The 22,824-nt window shown below is 43.7% G+C and overlaps 1 protein-coding gene across 1 annotated transcript in view; it reads right to left on the bottom strand.

The window, feature by feature from the left end:
* XPR1 (xenotropic and polytropic retrovirus receptor 1) overlaps positions 1 to 22,824 on the bottom strand; it is a 243,873-nt gene that overhangs the window by 21,985 nt on the left and 199,064 nt on the right. The window contains exons 8-11 of the mRNA XM_054037215.1: positions 21,608 to 21,795; positions 18,947 to 19,126; positions 12,456 to 12,621; positions 10,232 to 10,426 (exon numbers count right to left, since the gene is read on the bottom strand). Coding sequence (XP_053893190.1) covers positions 10,232 to 10,426; positions 12,456 to 12,621; positions 18,947 to 19,126; positions 21,608 to 21,795 — 729 coding nt within the window. The remainder of the gene's footprint in view (positions 1 to 10,231; positions 10,427 to 12,455; positions 12,622 to 18,946; positions 19,127 to 21,607; positions 21,796 to 22,824) is intronic.

Genomic DNA, 22,824 nt, shown 5'->3' with positions numbered 1-22,824 from the left:
ACACAACTCGTTACTTAAGCCCTCCTGGGCATGGGAGAACTGGGTTTCAGACAAAATTCATCCTTGCTCACAGCAATTATTGTGACAGACATTACGGATTTTGGCTCCAAATTATCCCTCCCTTGTTCCCCAGGTGGAGTTGCGAGTATGCTATACTACAATGAACCAGATGAAAGGAACAAGTATAAAAAAGAAGTTAGTAAATCTTATCACTCCAAGAGGTCACTAACTTCTCCATCAGGCACTAGCGATAACATAAATCAACCTCTGATTTATCGGAGTACTAACAGTTCTAAATAGAAGGGAAAGATACAAGACAGATAGATGGGAGGCCTTGCAAAACAGGATTAAGGGGACAGCAAGTCGAGGAACAGGATCTCACAAGTGCTGTTGACTTTCGTTTTTTGTTTTGTTTTTTTTTTTATTAAAAATGGTCTAGGATAGAAAGCATTCTCTTCAGATCACATTTTCTATAATTTTATCCTTTTCTTAGTAATGGCATCCTGCCAGTTCTCCCAGCCCCCCAACATATACATGAAATAATCCTCAGTTTGGGGTGTCGGTTATAGTGTGGGGGAACACCTTGCTTTCTTTAGAAACTGTTCTCTGTATAGTTAATACAGAAAATATCAAAGCTATTATACAAAACCATGGTACGCCCACACCTCGAATTGTGTGTGCAGTTCTGATAGCCCTATCTCAAAAAAGAGATGTGTTAGAATTGGAAAAGCTACAGAGAAGGGCAACTAAAATTATTAAGGGTATGAAACAGCTTCCATATGAGGAGAGATTAAAAAGACTGGAACTGTTCAACTTCAAAAAGAGATGTCTAAGGGGGGGATCTAAAAGAGGGCTATAAAATCATGAATGGTGTGGAGAAAGTGCATAGGGAAGTGTTATTAACATAAGAACTATGGGTCACCCAATGAAATTAATAGGCAGCAGCTTTAAAACAAACAAAAGGAAGTACTACTTCAGACAACACACAGTCAACCTGTGGATGCCATGGGATGTTGTAAAGGAGAAAAGTATAACTGGGTTCAAAAAAAAATTAAATAAGTTCATGAAGTCAAGATGGTCAGGGATGCAACATCTTGTTTGATCTTGGACAAGATGCCCTGGGTGTCCCTAAACCTCCAACTGCCAGAAGCTGGAACTGCATAACAAGGGATGGATCACTCAAAATTGCCCTCTACTGTTAATCTCCTCTGAAGCATGTGCCACTGGCCACTGTCAGAAGACAGGATACTGGCTTCTATGGACCACTGGTCTGATCCAGTATGGATGTTCTTATGAATGGCTCTTCTATTTCTCCCACAACCTACTACCACCATATACTGCTGTGCCTGGATAGGGCCTGAATTAAATATGATGATATCAATCATTAAATTTATTGAATTAGGCTTGCTAACCTCCTGTGAACTACAGAATGCAATTTGGGATACCTCAGAATCCATCGCATGCAGAAGCAGCCAAAGCAAGTACCTTCAGACATTCACAGAACTTTCTACAGTTTTAACTGGACTTTCTCTACTCTGTGCAGATTGTTTGTTTGTTCCAACCCCTGAACTTTGTGGTCGTGTAGGTGAACTCCCCAGCCTATTAGGGAGGCATCCATCATCAGAGTCCACGTTGGTGGCAGTTGCATAAATGGAACGCCTGCTCAGACGTTGGATGAGTCTTTCCACCAGTCCAGGAAGTGCTTTACTGCAGAGAACTGTGACAGCAGTTTGGTTAGTCTGTCCCTGTTCGGGGACTAGACAGAATTAAGCCACATCTGTAAACACCTCGAACATCCAGGCATTTGGGGTGATAAAGGTGCATGCTGCCATATGAGCTAGCAGCTGCAGGCAATCCCTGGCCAATGTTTGGGGGCTGTCCTGTCCTGTCTCTGAGACTTGTGAGGGTGGTGAGTCTGTGTAGCGGGAGGAGCACCCTCACTAGAACTGGGTCAAGGCTGGTACCAATAAACTTTGGTCACTGTACTGGGGTCAGTGTCAATTTCTTTAAGTTGAGCTGTAGGCCCAGCTGCGCAAATGTGTGCATGGTCATCTGGGTGGCTCGTAAGGTATCCTTGAATGAGGAAGCCCTGAGGCGGCAGTCGTCTAGGTAGATAATGCCTGATATTTGTAGGTGCATCACTACGATGAAGAGAACCTTGGAAAATACCCTGGTGCAGACGAGAGGCCAAATGGGAGCACCCTATACTGATAATGGTCCTGCCCAAAGGTAAACCATAGGAATCTCCTATGCGACGGTCATATTGAGATGTGGAAGTAGGCATCTTGTAGGTCGAGGGCTGAAAACCAATCTCCTTGCTCTAGAGCTGGAATAATGGCTACTAGTGTGACCATCTTGAACTTTTGCATCTTCATGTATTTGTTTCAAGTATCAGAGGGGTAGCCGTGTTAGTCTGAATCTGTAAAAAGCAACAGAAGGTCCTGTGGCACCTTTAAGACTAACAGAAGTATTGGGAACATACGCTTTCGTGGGTAAGAACCTCACTTCTTCAGATGCAAGTAATGGAAATCTCCAGAGGCAGGTATAAATCAGTATGGAGATAACGAGGTTAGTTCAATCAGGGAGGGTGAGGTGCTCTGCTAGCAGCTGAGGTATGAACACCAAGGGAGGAGAAACTGCTTCTGTAGTTGGAAAGCCATTCACAGTCTTTGTTTAATCCTGATCTGATGGTGTCAAATTTGCAAATGAACTGGAGCTCAGCAGTTTCTTTTTGAAGTCTGGTCCTGAAGTTTTTTTGCTGTAAGATGGCTACCTTTACATCTGCTATTATGTGGCCAGGGAGGTTGAAGTGTTCTCCTACAGGTTTTTGTATATTGCCATTCCTGATATCTGACTTGTGTCCATTTATCCTCTTGCGTAGTGACTGTCCAGTTTGGCCAATGTACATAGCGGAGGGGCATTGCTGGCATATGATGGCATATATAACATTGGTGGATGTGTAGGTGAATGAGCCGGTGATGTTATAGCTGATCTGGTTAGGTCCTGTGATGGTGTTGCTGGTGTAGATATGTAGGCAGAGTTGGCATTGAGGTTTGTTGCATGGGTTGGTTCCTGAGTTAGAGTTGTGATGGTGCGGTGCATGGTTGCTGGTGAGAATATGCTTAAGGTTGGCGGGTTGTCTGTGGGCGAGGACTGGCCTGCCTCCCAAGGTCTGTGAAAGTGAGGGATCATTGTTCAGGATGGGTTGTAGATCACTGATGATGTGTTGGAGAGGTTTAAGCTGAGACTGCAGGTGATGGCCAGTGGAGTTCTGTATGTATTTGTTTAATGCCCTTAGATCCAGAACGGGCCTCCAACCTCCCTTTGCCTGGGGGATCAGGAAATAATGGAAGTAAAACCCCTTGCCCCTGAGTTGCACCAGGACTGGTTCTGTGACCCCTAGGCATAACAGATGATCTATTTCCTGATGAAGTAGGTTCTTGTGAGAAAGGTCCTTAAAAGAGGGATGGGGAAGGAGGGTGGGAATGGGGGGAAAACATGAACTGAATGGCGTAACCCTCTGAAATACTCTCCAAGACCCATATGTCAGAGATGATATTTTCCTAATTGCAGTGAAAGAAGACCAGGCAACTTCCGAAGGGATGTGACAGGTGTGTAGAGGGCAGCTGATGCTGCAAGGTATAATTGTTCAGTCAAACAATTCAAGTCAAAAAACCAACCAGTCAAAAGTGCTTAGAAGAGGCGGTCTGAAAGGTTGTGGATTGGGATGCTGACGGCTTCCGCTTTTGAACCCTCAGCCTCCTACGCTGGAGCTCATAATAGTGCCGAGACAGGGGGTATTAAGGAGGTCGTGACCTGTGCTGTGGCTGAGGGCTCTCTCTTCTCTTCTGTCCTGCAGCAGAGATTCCCAGGGAGCGTAATGTGGCCTGGTAATCCTTCAAGGTGTGGAGAGAAGAGTTTGTTTTCTCTGCAAAGAGCTTGGGCCCTTCAAACAGGAGATCTTCCACTGTCGCCTGCACTCTTTGGGCAACCTGGAAAAGTGTAGCCAAGAAGCCCACCTCATTACCACTGCTGTAGAGACTGAATGGGCTGCTGTATCAGCTGCATCTGTGCCATCTGTAGTGCTGTTCTGGCTATTAACTGACCCTCTCTGACAATGGCCTGAAACTGCTCCTTTTGCATCTCTGGTAAATGTTCCGGAAATGCACTAAGTTCCCCATAATTAATAAAATCATATTTGGCCATGATAGCTTGGTAGTTCATGACTCTAAACTGCAATGTCACTGACGAATACGCCTTCCTTCCCAGAGATCTAGCTTTTTCCAAGCTTGATCATATGAGGTTGACTTGGTGTGATGTTGCTTGCCTTGTGCATTAACCGCATCCACTATGATGATGGAGTTGGGTTGCAGATGTTGAAACAGGAAGTCTACCTCTTTGGGAGGGATGTAGTATTTTTTGTCGGCTCTGTTGCGGGCTGGTGCAATGGAGGCTGGTGTCTGCCAGATGACTTTGGCAAGATCTAGAATTGCCTCATTAATTGGGAGGGTAATTCTGGACAAGGAGGAGGTGTGCAGAATATCCACCAGCTTGTGATGTGTATCTGCCCCCTCCTATAGGGGAATCTGCAAATCACCCACCACCCTCTTGGTAAGAGCCTGAAAGCTAGTGATGAGGGTGTGTGTGGGGGGAAACATTACAGCCTCATCTGGAGACAAGGGGAAGTTTGCTGGAGGGGTAGCCTCCCCTTCTAGTCCTTCTTCCTGTTCTGCAAAAGCTTCCTCCTCCCCTGGCTCAGGGGCTATGGACAGTGAGGCTGTAGGAGACCATCGTGTAGACTCTCTCTGAGAGACACTGGATGGCTGCAAAACGTAGGATGCATATGTCACCCAAGGATCCCAATATGGCCATGGGTGGGGGGAGGGTATGTAGAGGGGATGCCCAAAGGAGCTGGTACCCATTACTGTGGGTCGGTTTGATGGAATTGAGGAGGATCCTTGTTTTGTTACGGCGAGCCACTATGCAAGGCCAGGGAGATGACATCCTCCTGGTCACTGTCAGACTCATCACTGGGTAAGGGTTGCACTAACTGGGGTACTGGTGATACACAGCCTGGTGACAAGGGCAATTCTGGGCACCGGCTTGTTCTCTTTAACCACTGAGGATAGGACAAGAAACAATGGGCTTAACTTGCAGCAAGGGCAGTTTAGGTTGGATGTTAGGAAAAACTTCCTGTCAGGGTAGTTAAACACTAGAATAAATAGCCTATGGAGGTTGTGGAATCTCCATCACTGGAGATTTTAAAGAGCAAGTTAGACAAACATCTGTCAGGGATGGTTTAGTAATACTTAGCCCTGCCTTGAGTGCAGGGACTGGACTAGATGACCTCTTAAGGTCCCTTCCAGCTTCTAGGAGAAAAGAAGAACTTTCTTTTGCAATCCTTTCTGCTAGAGGGTGATAGCCTTCCCACACGAGGGGCATGCCCAGCTCCCCTGGTTTCAAGAAGTGCCTCTCCTGCAAGGAGTCGATTCCTATAACGGACAGACAGTCTCACTGTGTCTGATGCCTGGGAGAGTCAGATATCCCTCAGAAGTGCTCCCTCTGCCACTCGCTAAAGCTGAGATCTCGCAAGAACCGGGCGCTGAAGTTAAAACTCCACCTTATGGAGAAGGCACTTCAGCCTCCAGGGTACTCATGTGCTGACTTTGGATCATCCCCAGAGCCTTCAACTTCAAAGGGGGTAGAGTTGCCAAAAAGACTAGCATATTCCCCTTGTAAAGGCTCGAGAAAAAGGGCTCCAAGCCTCCACACTGAGTCTTTGGCCAGCCAGAGAGTTTCCTCAGTGCGATTGGCCAACTCAGCAATTTGATCTAGTTTCCCCTTTTTGTAGGACTTTGACTTTCTTCTTCTTTTATTTATTTAATTTTATTTTTAAAACTTTTTTTTTTTTTTTTTTAAACTTGAAAAACTTTTAGTGTCCTCTAAACACCCCTGGGAGAGGGTGGGGAATCCCCCCAGACAGGATGGGAAACGTAAAGTTCTCTCTCTTCTTTTTCTTTCTTTTTTTTTTTTAATCTCAACGGGTAAAAAGAAAACACTAACTTTTAAGGAGAACAAAAACAAACAAACAAACTACTATATATGCTAATGATGCAGATAAGGAAGGACAACTGCTCGCTCCTTGCTCCCTTGTGAGCCAAAAGCGATTGAGAAGGAACTGAGTGGGGGTCGCCTGCCCAGTGCTAGATAGTCTCGAGGTAGACTACGAGGGAGGGAGAGCGCACATGCAGGCTGAACGGACACTGCTACCTAAAATCTCCGCTTAGAGGCACAGGGGTGCAGATACAGAGCACTGATAGGGAGAAGGGACACTCCTTGAAGAAGTGTCTGGTATTAACAGGGTGTGGCCAGAAGCTATAGTAGCATATTCACCAGAGCCTTGCAGAGACAGTTGGGCCCTGAAGCCCTTTGATAAAGGGTTAGGGAACACCAGGTTGCATAGAAGAGAAGAGCCCTCAGGGCAAGAGGGAAGGAGCGTGGCTGGAGAGGGGGAGATTGGAAAACTGGAGTGAGCACATTTTCTGCCCACCCTTAACTGTCCAAATCTTGCTGTAACGTCCATGGGAACAGGTGGCCCATTTCTGTATTTCAAAAATCAAACTACCCTAAAGATTACAGTATTACCTTGTCAATTCACCTCCCCTCTGCCTAGGATGAGATGATGTGTTGTAGGGTAGCCCTTGTTTAAACTAGCAATCTGAACAGGCCCTGTCTTTATGATTTGTAAATACTTCATTATGACCAAGTGTCAGATTTGAAGAGAGATGTAAAAGTTATACACAGTAGCAATGAAACCTGCAGTCAGTGATACTGGCACAGGTGCAAAATTCAAGGGGACTCAGAAGAGGTCAAACTTATATTAAACAGGCACATTTTACAAGCACGTATTTTCAAGCTTGACCCCAACCAATTTCCTCCCTCTTCATAAGAGTGACTATTTTGGAATGCCCTTGATGGTGAAAAACTTAAACAGCCCTCCTGAATGAAGGTATGGCAGGTTCACATCAGAAGCATTAATTGCAAGCCTTACATCCTGGATTTGTTGTTTGATTGCCCAGTTTAAGAGCAAGGGATTTTAACTAGATTGCAGCCTCAGACTGGGAAAAGCAGTAAAAAAAAAAAAAAAAAAAAAAACCCAGTAGGGGAATATCTTAAATATTAGGGGAATAGTCTTTGTGAAGGTGACAGTGGGAGACAGACAGAGGAGTCAAACATGGGGGCTATCAGCCGTGACAAAGTCTGCTACTAAACACCTCGAAGAGAAGCATGCATGTACCTTTAGATACAAAATACATTCATGAATATTGTTTGACTTTCAGTCTTCAGACAGCTTGTACTAATACATTGTTATATGTCATCTACATTGCTCAAGGCTTGTGTTTTATTTGTATTACTTCCCAGACGCCAACCCATTTTCAACTAGCACCAACTCTTGAACCAGCAGGGTTTTCTAATAAACCTGGTGTCCACCTGAAGGAAACATCTTACTAAGACAGCTAGAAGGAAGCATTGTATATTTTTCTGATTTCTCTATCAATCTCCTTGACCATACACATAGATGAGTAACTGGCTCACAAGTGTATACTGTTGCTAATTTCTGTAGATACAGCAGACATCTATTTCAGTGGAAAGAATAAAGCTTTTGACTGACATGGGACTTGGAGGAGAAAGAACAATGAAAGACAGGGCGACTGCCTGAAGTGCAGGAGCTAAAAGCTTTTTCCTTCACAACAAGAGCAGAATCAAGTAATAATTGCGGTTGCCACGGAGATAGGGAACTTGAGGGATCAAAGAGTTCAATCGGCAGTTAAATGGGTTGGAAACAACTCCCCACCAGCTTGAGAAAGGAAAGGGATAAAAATATACATGAAACCCAGAGGGGGCTTTTTCCTAGCACACAATACATTCCCCTACCTTCCTAAATAATGGACCAACCCTGTTCAGTTTGTTCTCTGATAGTAGCCCTGGAATACCAAGGGACTGGTAATTACTATGTAAAGTAGGAGCTCAGCCCATTTCCTTACACATCTAGAGAGTCTAAAATTAGTCTCTATTCACAGAAAAAAATTATGGGAAATTTCTTAGGAGTTTCAGTATTTTCTTTCTGAAGGGGAAAGAGAAGGCCTCATTATCACTAGTAACCTTCGACCCTCCCCTTAAAATTCTCCACTATCTTTAAGCCCCATTATAATTACACTGAATAGATCAACAATTTCAAATGAAATTTTGAAATGCCTCTCTCGATCGTAGACAGTATGCTGTACAGTGCTATTGATTAAAAAATTGCATTCCCCCACCCAAAAGAAAACATTTCATATTCATTTGAACAGAAAACTGAATTCCCAATTCCCACTCTTGGGGACAAATCCTACTACTTTAAAATAGATAAGTATACTTTATTATGAAGGAAAATTGAGGAAAATGTACTGAACTGATGAAAGTTTATCTGAGTCTGCATGACTATACATGAATCAATGCTACAGACTGGTCCCATTTCACTGAGGAGTCAGCAGTTCCAGTGGAAGATCCAATCAATGCCAAAAGTGGGATGAACTGATATCAAAGTTATCAATTAATTTTTTAAAACAATGTTATTTGCTGTAATTCAATCCATAGTGCCTCAATTCTATTGTATTCTCTTACCTTTCATAGCTGTCACTCTTTTAATAAGAGGTGAGGTAAGAATGTAAATTGTACTGTCCGTAATTAGAGCCCTGCGCGGATACAAAAATATGTATCCGCACATGATACACAGAAATTGTCTGCCGGTATCTGCATCTGCAGAGCAGTGACCAGTGGTGCTGGAACCGGGGGGGCCAGGGCACTCCCACTTTTCACCAGGGCAGACCGTGTCCCCTTCACTTCTCCCCAAGAAGAGAGTGAGCCCAGCTGGGGAACCTGGGCAGCAGTGGGGAGCCACAATGGACCCTCGACTTGCCTGCGGTAGTGGTTGGGGGCGCTGAGATCAGCCCCCGGCCTGGGCCCCAACCCCCAGATTCCCCACCTGGCTATGGGCAGGTAGAGGGTCTGCAACTCCGCACCAGCTCCCCATGCGGCTCTCCTTGACCCGGCTGCGGCCAGGGTGGAGGGGCCTTGGAGCTGCAGCCCAGCGATGGTAAGAGCCAGGCGGGCAGCTGTGCGGAGCCAGCGTGGAGTTGCAGACCCTCTACCTGCCCAGGGTGGGGACATGGGCCAGGGGCTGCTTGGGCCCCCAACCCAGGGCAGGTGGAGGGTCCGCCGCAGCTCCCTACAGCTGCCCGCCCGGCTCTTATCATGGCCAGGCTGCAGCTCTGAAGCCCCCACTCCCAGCCGGAGCCAGATCGAGGAGAGCCACGTGGGCAGTTGTGGGGAGCCTGGGTCCCTCCACCTGCCCTGGGCAGGAGACCTGGGGGGCAGGTAGGGGGCTGCTTTTCATCCCATCCCATACTGGGCAGGAGGGCAGGCTCCTCGCCCTCCTCCTCCCTTTTGGGAGGGCTCCGGCGCCCTTGGAAGTGATGCAGGGCTGTACCAAGCCCCCAACCACCCCTCACTTCTCTCAGAGACCACCTGCCCCACCGCCTGCTCTGTCCCCACCATACCTCGTTCCCCATTCTGGGTAGGAAGACTACACTCCTGGACTCTTGTGTGCTGTGCCACCCTCCGGGGGGTGTGGGAGGAAGCTCAGACACCACTAGGCAGCTGCGGGGGCAGTAATACATGCAGACCAGGCCCAGACAGAGAGCATCAATAACTACTCTCCCCCTCATAGCATGGGCCCTTGCCACCTGCTAGGTTATTTCTTTTAAAATGGTGCTGGGCTCACTCCCTTCTAGGAGTTGTAGTTTATCTCCTCTGTCAAAGCAAGCTGGGGACTACAACTCTGAGAATGCCCAGTGGGCTATACCCGCTGCTGCGCAATTCAGAGAGCTGAGCTGGAGCCTGGGGGCTGGGTGACAGCCGCAGCTGCTCCATTCTGGTGAATCTGTTATGGTCAGAGCCCTGTGTGGATACAAAATTTGTATCTGCATCTGAGCGGCTATCCGCAAAAAATAGTCCATGGATATAAAGCAGATACCCATGGATTTGCAGGGCTCTATCCATAATTCTGTTTTCTCTCTATAAACGTTAGCACCTAAAAGGTCCACAGAGAGAAAAGATGACTGAGTAGCAGAGACTGACAAAAGACAGCAGGGGGTTCTGCAAAGCTTTGTGAAATAACTAAATCCAATACCTTTGTGAGTGCTGTAAAGGGCTGCAAATGTCACCATGAAGAAGGTGGTGGAGTATTTGCCAGCATTAACCAGATGAGGAAAGGCCCGTTTGGTGTCACGGTAACGGCGCAGGCACTGGATAAAACGCAACCAAGCAGGGATGCACTGGACAACTGCTCGCACTCCGTAGGAGTAGCTGGAACAAATCTGATCACCTACAAGAGAAGAGATGTTTCAGTGGACATGGAAACAAAATATTTAATTCTTCTCTCATTCCCTTCCAAATGTCTCACTTCCTCTACCTTCCTTGAAGAGATGAGTGAAACTAAACTTTTGGAAGCAGCAATTGTAATATCCTAAGCAATGGTACAATTTGCTTTGCATTTGCATCTATATTTAGCATCTCAACATTTTCAATCCCACGACCAGGTGTGTCAGTCAAACCCCTTTACTTCAATAACAGGAGCGATCACTGCTAGGCTTTAAAGAGACACAGCTTAAACAACACACTCCAGTCAGAAAATTTTAAAAACCTAGTATTGTTACACATAGCAACTAAGATTACTATCAATGAAAGCATAGGGGGGAAAATATTGTTTTATTTTATTTACTTTGTACATTTGATAGCACCGTGTATACTCAGTTTCAGTGTTTCTCCTGTTTGTGTGGATCTCTCCATGCAGGAGCATATGAAAGAGAGGAAAAAATTACAAAAAGGCTACACTGAATTTTAGACACATATAGAAAGGTGTTCCCACAAAACCACCAAACTCAGCAGGGGAACTCGAGGGGATGTACAGTACCTGAAATAACTTGACTCTTGTTTTTAAATGGCCAGATTTCAAGTTGAATGTGTCCCTTTAATTATAACCATCAACCGATTTGAGTTTGTCTCCTATTATTGTCACCTTACCAATTAGCATAAGAAAATCCCATTTTTATGGGTGCAATGATTTATGCCAATAAGTAATGGGGAAAAGGCAGGAAAAGCCATGAGTTTAGTGTAAATTCCAAAATCTGTTACATTCTTACACATGTCCATATCTAGTCCCTTATGGCTTGATTTCCAAAATGTGCTCAGCACACCTGAAAAACATCAGGTCATCAATATACAGAATTTGTTCATTCCCTCAGATCAATTAATATTTATTCCAGGGGAACTGTGTTCTTATTCTACTTTTTGGTTTGATGCAGAAAATTTTAGTATACACAGTTTAATTTAATTCCAACTAATGCTTACAGGGAACAGACCCTTAGAATGCAGCCTTAATACAACTGGGTGGAAGGTTCTGAGGTAGGCAAGACTGGAAGAATAGAAAGTAATGCTGATGCACACAGAAAGCAGGTTTCAAGTTCTCTCAATACATGTTAAAGGCTCATTGACAAGATGATTTATCAGTGGTTGCTGGTTAAAATGGAAAGACAATGACTGTGGACTGGTCCTGAGGCATCAGATAACGTTTTGCCATGGGGAAGACCAGAGTTAAAATTCAGATATCATCTCTTGCTCTCCAAGCTGGAAATGATGTGGAGGCAGTGTGCATAGCACTTGTCTCTCTCAATGTCAACTGTAATTGAATAATGAATGGCACCAATGAGGTCTGAGGAAGTTCCTGCCATTCCCTCCAGAAGAAAAGACAACATTGAAACATAGGACCTGGAAGAAATAGCCTGGAAAGCACAGATAAAACAGGAAGGAACCCACATGAGTGTATTAGGAATATGGAAGACCCTCAGGAGAAGAGCCCTTAGAGGAAAAAATCCTCATGAGAATATTTCCCCATAAGCTCTGAATTCTTGGTAGTCGGCTTTGTACTGCTTCTATGAATCACTAACACTAAGCAGCAACAAAAGGCTAAGTGTGATTGCATTGTTGGAAAGGAGTCTGAAAAACTGCCAGCCAAGCCTGGAAAATTGCTGCATCTTTCCTCTGCCAAAGAGCACCTCAAAATCTTGGCAAACAAGTTCTTAAATACACAGGTCATGCCAGTCACAGCAGCAGGTTATACCAGACGAATGGATTGGTAAATAGGGCAGTAAGGGATGGGAGAATAAAATCTCAAGGGCTGTGCCCAGAAGGAACACCAATTATGATGGGATGAGTTTCCTATGTTATTGGGAGAATTTTTGCTAAAAGACAGTAAGATGCCTATTGAAATTTTCAGTTTGTATCAATGTTCCTGGACTTATTGGGCAAAGTGTTCATACATATTTGTTACCATCTCATCTTCATCACTACTATACCTGTTTCTGGCAACAGTCCGTTATTGTTGTCCCACTGGAGCTCAAAGCTGTAGAAACAGATCATGTATTCCAGGTCCATAAGTATCACAGCCAAGCTGTTGAGCTGATCGGCCAGCCAGAAATCTGCGAAGCCTACCTTATGGAAGGGGGCTGTGAACACCCGGAACTGGGAATTAAAACAGCATGGAGTTAGCATGAAAGATATTAATAGAGCAGACTGACAGTATAGTGGTGGGTGATGACACTGTGCTGAATTAACATGAAATATCACACTGCTCCCCCCAAAGATCTGCCATTTCATTACTCCTCCTGGCAGTAGAACTTCCCCTTCACTCACAAGAACTGAGCATCACATTTCCTCTTTCAGACTTCCATTTCTTCCCTTGTGTTCAGTTATTCACAGCCTTTCCCTTCTGGCTGGCCTGAGTTTTTTAATCTCTTCAAAGCGAGATTATCTGAGCACCTTCCATGTAAAAGCAATAGCAAAATTCTACAAAGAAACTCACAATCCTCACTTAAGAGTGTGCTATGTAACCAATCTTTCCCAATCTATGACATTGACAATAGCTTCTGACCTCTCCTCCCCAGCATTTCCACCATAACCACTTGCACATCTTAGCATGCTTCTTCCCCATTCCACACCTGACACCCACTAGGTCCTGGATCACCATCTTCGCCTCTAATCTGACCTTGACTCAGATTTGTACACCAACCCCTAAGACCATGTGTCTCCAATGTTAAACCTTAATGTAGGGCCCCAAAATCCCTCAAGAGTTTAAAGGGTTAAATTAAAAAAGCAGAGGAAATTTTAACTGTCAAATATTAATCAGACTCCCTCTCCATCCCAGCCCACTTTCCCTCCAAGGCTTGACAGCAGTTACACTCCTTTCAAAGCAGGCAATGTTCATGCTCCATTACCTTTGATTACAACTGGCCCTGACTGGTTAGTTATAGTAACTAAAAGATAACACCAGCATTGCCCTGCAGTTCAGACATTTATGAAGCTTTCTATTAAGGAAACATTGGGTAAAACTAATCTGTAGAGAAGTAGAAGGTTTCTACTATTAATATGCAGGGTAGACACTGGAAGAAAATAGTTATAAGAACACAGCACATCAGGGCTGTGCTCAAGTCTCTCCACTGGCCCCCAGTTAGTTTCTGATGCTAGTTTAAGACTTTGGTCCTAATCTTAAAAGCAATTCATGGATCAAGCCACAGCTACATTAAAGACTGGTTCACACACTGAAATGTAGAGACACAGCTGTGTTCCTCTAGGACAGTGCACATCACAAAGCCCAAGATGAAGCACACGAGAGTTAGGGACAGAATGTTCTCAGTTGAGGGGTTCAGCTATGTAACAAGCTTCCAAAGGACATCAGGGAAATCTAAAGTCTAACAGTAATTAAGGCACACTGCAAAACCTCTCTTCAAAAAGACCTTTCCACCATAAAAATGACACTCAACACTGACATCACCTTCTACACAACAAATCCCAACCAAAAAATTGCTGAAACAAGTCAACCTAAAAACCAAACAACATCTAAACAATCAAAATCAAAGCCCTTATCTCAAGTAGTGTTTTTATCCCAAAGAGGGGGAAGAGAGAGAGAGACTTTATGAAGTCCACTAGGAACTTTGCTATTGCTTTTACATGGAAGGTGCTCAGATATTATGGGGATGGACGTCAGTATAAAAACCTAAGATAGGTAGATATAACAATGGACTAAAATACTCCATCTAAAGTTTACAACAGACAGAGTGAACAGGCACGTATTTTAAACCTACAGGAGGGCACTAGTACTCTAATCACGTATACCGGGAATTGAATCATCACTTTCAATATAATCCACCCTTAGGAGAATGGCCAAATCCCAACTGTCTGTGGTTCCCAACTGCTTCTGTGCTGTTTACATCCTACTCCCACACCCCAATGTGTTTCCTTTTTGCTACTCCACTGAACAGTGCACACCTTGGTATGCAGTTCTGTCTGGAATACTGCTCATGTGCAATAGCTCAGACCCCACTGTACCAATGCCTACACAGTTCAATAGCGAGGCATGCAGAGAGCACACTGAAGCCTAAGAAGGAAGCAGCGGAGTCCCAAGTACACAATCAGGTTTGGGAGAGAAGGTGCCAGAGGTACAGGGAGAGGTCAGAGTTTACAATGTGGTTACAAGTGGGCTGTTCCCAGTGACAAGTACCACCAACCAAATCCACCTTCGCAGCTGCCAAAACTCTGCCACATTTACCAAGCCAGACCCCAGAGCCAACAAAACCTGTCTCTGACAACATTAAGAAATATTTTCTTGCTTAAAATATTAAGAATGAGACCTGAATTTTAGTTTCAAATATTTGGTCACCATTGTGACTGGACCATTTCCCAACTGGGGTGAATATGGGCATTCTGGAGCTGACAACTGTAGTTTTAATAAGTGCTGAAGCAGTGGATGTTTAATACACCTGTTAACTCCTGCTAGATTTCTACATTGCAAAACCAGGTGCACTCTGGGCTTGCTTATCCAGCATGGCACTGAACAGCAAAGACTATTTACCTTTCAGTAATTGTGATTCTTTAAGAATGTATGTGCAACACATCTACCTTTGGAGCACCTATGCCCCATTGCGGTTGAGCATTGATTCTTTTTGGCAAGCAGCTTCTGTTGGGGCTGCGCCTGCACCATAAGTGTCCTTGTGCCCCCTACCCAAGGGCATAAACAGCAGAGTGGGCCTAATTGCTCCTCACTTCCTTCGTCAATACAGAATCCCATAGGAATAGGACTCTTCATTAGCAGGGAAGGAGGGCAGATCATGGAATCCGTGGAAACAACTCACCTCAAAGAACCGCAGTTACCGTAATTTAAGTGATTGCCCACACTGATTTCATTCTTAGTGACTAACAAGCAGCTGTCTGTTTGCATGGAGTTGGGTACAAGGAGTCCTTCTTGACTGTTAACTGCAGGGCAGCCTTACCAAAATTGGCATCTGATCTGGAGGCCTGTGCTAGGGAATACTGATTGGTAAATGGGTGGATCGAGCACCACATCGCTGCTGTACATATCTCAGGTAAGCTGCTCGAGCCCTAGCAGAATGAGCCCTAATATGGCCGGGGGGATCTTTCCTGGATAACTCATAAAATATTCTTATGGGGTCAGAGACCCACTTTGATAATATCTGGGTGGACACAGATTGCCCCTAACAGCTATTCTTTTATGTGGTCTGTCTGCTTTTTGGCCTTACATACAGTTAAATGTACTGTATTATTTTGCACCATTAAGGTCACCTTGGATTTTGTTGAGCCATCTCTCCCTAAGAGACCTCAAGCCTGCAGGTGTCAGTTTACTATGCCTTACTGAGTTCAAAGCCAACATGCTATTCTACACAAAGTTTTTGTTCTTTCACTATATCAGTTTAGACAGAGATGATTAAATCACTGCAACCTCTAGCATAGATACAGGTATAGCCATATAAAGATGCTTATAACATATAGCTAATAAATTGCCTAGGGAGGTTGTGGAATCTCCATCATTGGGGAATTTTAAGAGCAGGTTGGACAAACACCTGTAAAGGATAGTCTAGATAATACTTAGTCCTGCCTTGAGTGCAGGGGACTGGACTAGATGACCTCTCAAGGTCCCTTCCAGTGCTATGATTCTAATTTCTATAAATTTAGACAGAAATAAAGAAGTAAGCTAGTCTGATATAAGTGCCATACTAATGTCACTGTTCACACTAGGAGTGGATTATACCACAATCTGTTTCTAAACGGATATAGTGAAAGTGGTAGAAAAGCTGTGTATACCAGCCCAGAGAGTAATCCAAAGGCACAGAATATACTCGATGAACCTAACGAAATACATAGTTTTGAATTTGTACCCAAGATAAATAAATGGGGAACCGTGTCTATTGTTAGTGTCAAAATGGGCAGAGTAGTGAAAGTGCAATGAGATTTGTGTATGAAAAACCTTTTGTATAAGTGGCTTCTCGCCAAAGTTTCCAAGAAACAGGCCTTCAGATTCAAATTACTCACAAGGGAAAGCTTTTCTGATTCAAGTAGATGTGTCAACCTCCGAGGTTTCATACAAAGAAAACTATTAACTAGATTGTACCTGTGAACTCCAGTTATTGCAGTAATGATTGCAGAAGTTGCTTTTTTATATTTTAATGGTTTTGCAAGCTCAACTCATTTCATTATTGTGTTACCTCTGCCTGCCACCATCACTCCCAATGTACTCCATCAACCAGTCTTTGCTCATTAACATACACACAGCAGTTGTAATGCTTAATGTCAAGCACAATATGCAATCTGTCTGCTAATAAGCTGTGCAGGTAACCTGCCATGCATGAATCAGAACTTGTTATTTCAGTGATGGAGTACTACGGGGGGGAGGGGAGGGGAGTCTCATTTACTACCTTATGGACACAACTGTATGGGGCCCTTTGACTTTGATGAATAATCAGCAGCAAAATGCAGAATTTCCAAAGCTGCTGCTGTTGTGAAGACATTGAGTGCTTCCTTTCTAGCTCTATCATGCCAATATGTTTCGCTGTGCCTGTGCTAGTGGTGCCACAATAATGCTATAATTGTGAGATTGTGCCCACACAATCACCCCATACAGAAATGAAACGGATTATAGTTCCTTTTAAGGAAAAAAGTGTTGTATTCCCCTTAAGAATTAATATTGGTCTGGAAAACCCCACCTTTGTGTCAGAGTGAAATGTAAGTAGTTTATGTTGCAGAGCATCTGGAGGCGGGATATGTCTTCTGCTCCTCAATGGAAGGCAGAAACTGAACCAGGATGGACCTCAATAACTCCCTGCTAATTTGTTTCCAATGGGATGGAGGTGTGGTAGGGGGAGACTGGGAACTTGCCTGGCTTCCCTCAGGACAAGGCGGTAATAATATGGGTGGCCAGGCAAGGGGCTGAAGAAAGGAGGGGAGGAGAAGGGAGCAGGATTGCATCTGAAAAAGCACCCGTGAGTAGGAGAGATAGTGATTTGTTGAATGATGAAAGGGCAAAGGAAAAGAAGGGAACACAAAAGGAACAGAGGCCTGGTCCCCACTAAGTCCCCACTTCGGACTAAGGTACGCAAATTCAGCTACGTTAATAACGTAGCTGAATTCGAAGTACCTTAGTCCGAACTTACCGCGGTCCAGACGCGGCAGGAAGGCTCCCCCGTCGATGCCGCGTACTCCTCTCGGCGAGCTGGAGTACCGGCACCGACTGCGAGCACTTCCGGGATCGATCCCACAACATTGATCGCGTGCCGCCGGACCCTCCGGTAAGTGAAGACAAGGCCAGAGACTCAGCATGTTAAAACTATTAGAAAGTTGAACCCTTAAAGATTAAATAAGATTTATATAAATAAAATGTGTGTACACTTATATGTATACTTGTATATGTATATGCATGTTCATGCTGAAGACCAATTTTATGTCTTACCTTTGAATTGTTCCAGATTGCACCAATTAAAAAATATTTAGCAAGTGTTAGCAAAATAATTCCATAGAGGAGGATACTCCAGGACCCACCTACAAGGCCTTAATCCTCCCTCCTGCAAATCACTCAGTATTTTTACAGTGAAAATTGAGCACAAAATTATTTAGCCAGAAAATTTCAGGTCTTCTAAGAAGCCCAGACAGAATCCAAGCCTTCACAGCAGTAACAGTAAGAGTGAAAAGGTGAAGGAATCAATCTGATTAAAATTAATGTAAATTAAAGGGTGCAAGGGCATATGGAGGTGCGGCAGGTGTATGCATTTTGGGAAAAATTGGTAAGATATCTCTGGGTCAAGACAGCTGAAAACTACTGCTTTGGTGTTTACATTTATAATCTGAATACTTCATTAGCATGTGTTTCCATTCATTTCTTCTGACTTTTGTTACCAGGGAAACAATAGCCAAGATTAAAATATTAATCTCTCTCATTCAGAACAAGTATAGAAAAGAAATGTTGAAGTAGTGGCGACTAGTATTTTAAAACGAAAGTAACCTCAGCTATAGTCTGCTACCCATGAATACTCTATTTGAGTATTGGCCCATTTTCAGTTTGGGCAAACAGCATTCTGTCAGCTTTGCTTTGTAGCCCTTTGTAATCTTACCCAAACTGCTTTGCTAAAGAAGAGATACAGTGAGCATGGCTGAGTCATGAGGAAAACTATATGGTGCATTTGTATGTGCATGCATACACCACATATGCTTATTTTTGTATGTGTGAACATTTGTGTGTACATACCCTTGGTATGAAGAACATAACAGAAATAGTACAAAGACTGAAAGTAACTTCTATGCTCAACAAATACACACATCTAATTCTTTATGCATGGACTTGCTTGAGTATTATGAATCAAAGCATGCATAAAATTGTGTGGCATACACTCCCAAGTCTGAAAATTAGTGATGTATTTGCACACACTTCAACTACTTGAGTTCAATTACCCACACCAGTTTCTCTTGAGTTTGTACCAGACTTACCAAAAGTTTCCAGACTTACCAAAAGTTTAAGCAGCCAAAACCGGGACTTGTAGTACAAGGTTTTGGTGGGGTTGATGAGGAAAAGCAACATGAATCCATACAAGATGAGTGGATTCACCTGCATAGGGACATGGGTGAATTTGCCATATATACATGCCAGCAGGCTCAGGCACCACAACATCCCAAGGAATCCAGCAATCTAATAAAAGATGGAGGAGAGAAACAAAGTTATACACCTGATGACTTAAGACAATTCTGAATTCCATACTACAGAACCCAAGGAAGAGCTGCTTTCATCACTATAATCAAATCAGTAACACATAAGTAACCTCCTTTTCTTGACTTAAGAACATAAGAACAGCCTACAAAGTCAGACCAAAGGTTCATCTAGACCAGTATCCTGTCTTCTGACAGTGGCCAATGCCAGGTGCTCCAGAGGGAATGAATAGAACAGGTAATCATCAAGTGATCCATCCCCTGTCGCCCATTTTCAGCTTCTGGCAAACAGAGGCTAGACACATCATCCCTGTCCATCCTGGCTAATAGCCATTGATGGACCTATCCTCCATGAATTTATCTAGTTCTTTTTTGAACCCTGTTATAGTCTTGGCCTTCACAACTTCTCTGGCAAAAAATTCCACAGCTTGACTGTGCGTTGGGTGAAGAAACACTTCCTTTTGTTTGTTTGAAACCTGCTGCCTATTAATTTCATTTGGTGACCCCAGTTCCTGTGTTATGAGAAGGTGTAAGTAACACTTACTTATTTAATTTCTCCACACCAGACATGATTTTGTAGACTTCATTCATATCCCCCTTTAGTTGTGTCTTTTCCAAGCTGAAAAGTCCCAGTCTTATTAATCTCTCCTCATATGGAGGCTGCTCCAAACCTCTAATAGTTTTTGTTGGACTTTCCTGAACCTTTTCTCAATAGTTATGTTACAATTCATTCCAAGAAAACAGGACGATTTATTCTGCTGACGCTTAAAATGCACAGTGGCTCCTGTGGCTTTGTCAAGGCTGAATCCCAACTCTGTCACTCCGAGTGCAGAAGGTGGGGGCCCGCAAGGATTCTAAAAATTAATACTTGCCACTCTCCAGGCTTGTATTAAACTCCCAAGACTACAGCTTTTCTCTGATCTTGGCTTGGTAAATGCTGCCACCACCCAAATGCAAAAAAAAAAAAAAAAACAACCCTTGGACCCAGGAAGGAGCACTTGGGAATTCCTCCCTGCGGGATACCCTTGAGTCCTTTCACCCTCCCCCCGGGAAGAGCTGAGAAAGAAAACAAAGGAAATTAGCTGTGGCTACCAGCTAATGAAACAACATTCACAAACCAATCCTGTTATTAAAAACAAAAAGGAAAACAATACATCTGGAACTTAGGCTTTTGCTAGATTTTAAAAGAGCAATTCCAAAAATCAATCACCCAAAATAGCTTTCTTGGGGGTTCAGCTTAAAGGTTACAAGCAAACAAAAGCATCAGGGGTTAGCACAGAGGAGATCCACAAGCCAAAACAAGAAATAAACCCGATTGTGTCTAACTAAATATTCCCTATTCAAATAATTTCTTCTAGGTATGGAAGATGAATTTTTATAACTGGTTCAAGCCTTACACAGCATTTCTGCTTATAGCATTGCTGCTCCATCCCCTGCAGCCCAGAGAACAACAGACAAAAGGAAAGTTTCTTTCCCAATTTTAAAAAGTTCTACCTTCCCACTGGCTCTTTTGGTCAGGTGCCCATTCCTTTCCTTTTACCTGTGGGCTTGTTAACCCTTTACAGGTAAAGCAAGCAGAGAACAGACCAAGATGGATTTTACAGCTCACTGGCTGGTTGGGTGTCCGTCAAAGGAAGCTACTCCCCCCCACTTCATATATCACATGCCCCTCAAATCACAGAAGGTGCTGGCCAGCCTGGTTCAGGTCGGGTGCACATCGACTGGGATTTCTTCCTGGAGGTTTAGGAAACAGAGTTAATAAGATACATGCACCTCTAACTTTACTAATAATTATACGAAGAACTAAACAGTTCTTTTTACATTGTACTTTTTACATTTCAAGGACTACAATGACTTAGAATGCAGAGACATTTTTACCCGGCTGATTCTGGGAAACCTTCACGGGAGAGTGCATCAGCCACTTTGTTAGAGGCTCCTGAAATGTGTTGTATTTCAAAATCAAAGTCTTGAATAGCAAAACTCCAGCGAAGAAGTTTTTTTGTTAGTCTCTGACTGTGTGAAGCCACTTCAGTGCAGCATGGTCAGTCTGGAGGTGGAACCGCCATCCCCAAATGTATGGGCATAGCTTCTCCAGAGCATACACAATGGCGTAACATTCTTTTTCTGAGACTGACCAGTGTCTTTCCCTCTCAAAGTTTTTTTTGCTGAGAAACACAACAGGATGGAATTGTTGATCTGGTCCTTCTTGCATTAAAACTGCTCCCAGACCATGCTCGGATGCATCTGTGGTTATGATGAATGGTTGGTTGAAGTTCTACCTTCCTATTGGCTCCTTTGGTCAAGTGCCCACTCCTTTTCTTTTACCTGTGGGCTTGTTAACCCTTTACAGGTAAAGCAAGCAGAGAACAGACCAAGATGGATTTTACAGCTAACTGGCTGGCTGGGTGTCCATCAAAGGGAGCTATTCCCCCCTCTTCATATACCACAGGCTTGTTCTGCTTACCTCAAAGAGATGCTGATGGGACAAATTGCTGCGGGGATTGAGTTCAAAGATGAGGACATGATTCACTCCAGCATGCCTCCAGCCATACGTATTGATGCCCAGGAGGAAGAGGAATTCTATCAGGAGAAAGCCACCTCGATAGATTCTCACCAGTGGCCACACATTTGGTCCATTTATAAAAAACACACCTGACAGAGAGAAAATAAGTGCTTAATGATCTAATACATGCCATGTTGCAGGCCAAAACAATTCTCTGCTTCTTTATGCTGATCCTAAGGTAAACAGCAGATAATATACATACCCACAAGAAAAGGGTAGTACTCTTAATCCAGAGCCTCGTATTCTAGCTATTAGAACACAGTGGAGAACCAGAACTCTTTGCCCTAAATCCAGATTGAAGTTCTGACTTGCTTTTTTCTTGGGGATGGGAGAAGATCTGTCACTTGACCTCAGCCAAACAAGAGAAGTTGCATGTGGTGGTCTGAGTTTCCTCTTTTTGGCCAAATGATCAAAGTTAAACTTTATTTGGTATTAAACATTACACCCGTTTTCCCAAGCCTCACCTCATAAGTAAAATTTAAGATTGTCAAACATCAGGGATTCATAGATTATTAAACCAGAAGAAATCACTGATCATCTAATGTAACTCCTACTGAACAGCACAGGCCATAGGACTTCCCTGAATTTATTCCTGTTTGATCTAGAGCATATCTTTTAGAAAAAAAAACATCCAATCTTAGGTTTCCAGTGACGGAGAATCCACCACAATCCTTGGTAAACTGTCCTCACTATATTTTAAGTCTCCTTTTACCCCAATTTGCTTCTGCCCTGACCACTTCTGAACATGCCAGTGATTACTAGCTCTGCTCCATCTCCCACTCAGGCCACCAGCAACATCCTACTCCCTTATTGGTAGGAGTAATGTGAAACTGGAGCATTGGTACCAGCAGGAATTGTAACTAGAAGAAGCTGAACAGTCTTCGAAGTTTGTGGTTAAGCCAAAAAATCTCAAAGCCTCATTTTTACTCTGCAAATGGAGGCACAAATATTTTAGCTTCAGACCAAGCCAATGAAATACAACACACACTATTTAAACTAGGGATAAATCTGTCTATTCACTAAATTCAACGTACTATAGTGAGGTTGGTGAAATGTATATTGCTTCCTCTGTTCAGTCCTACAAGCTTTTGGAGACCCATGTGTTTTTACTGCATCTC

The sequence above is a fragment of the Malaclemys terrapin genome, chromosome 8 (assembly GCF_027887155.1).
Source record: "Malaclemys terrapin pileata isolate rMalTer1 chromosome 8, rMalTer1.hap1, whole genome shotgun sequence".
NCBI lineage: Eukaryota > Metazoa > Chordata > Testudines > Emydidae > Malaclemys > Malaclemys terrapin.
The sequence above is the reverse complement of the archived record's forward strand: the minus strand, read 5'-3'. Positions and strand labels throughout refer to the sequence as shown.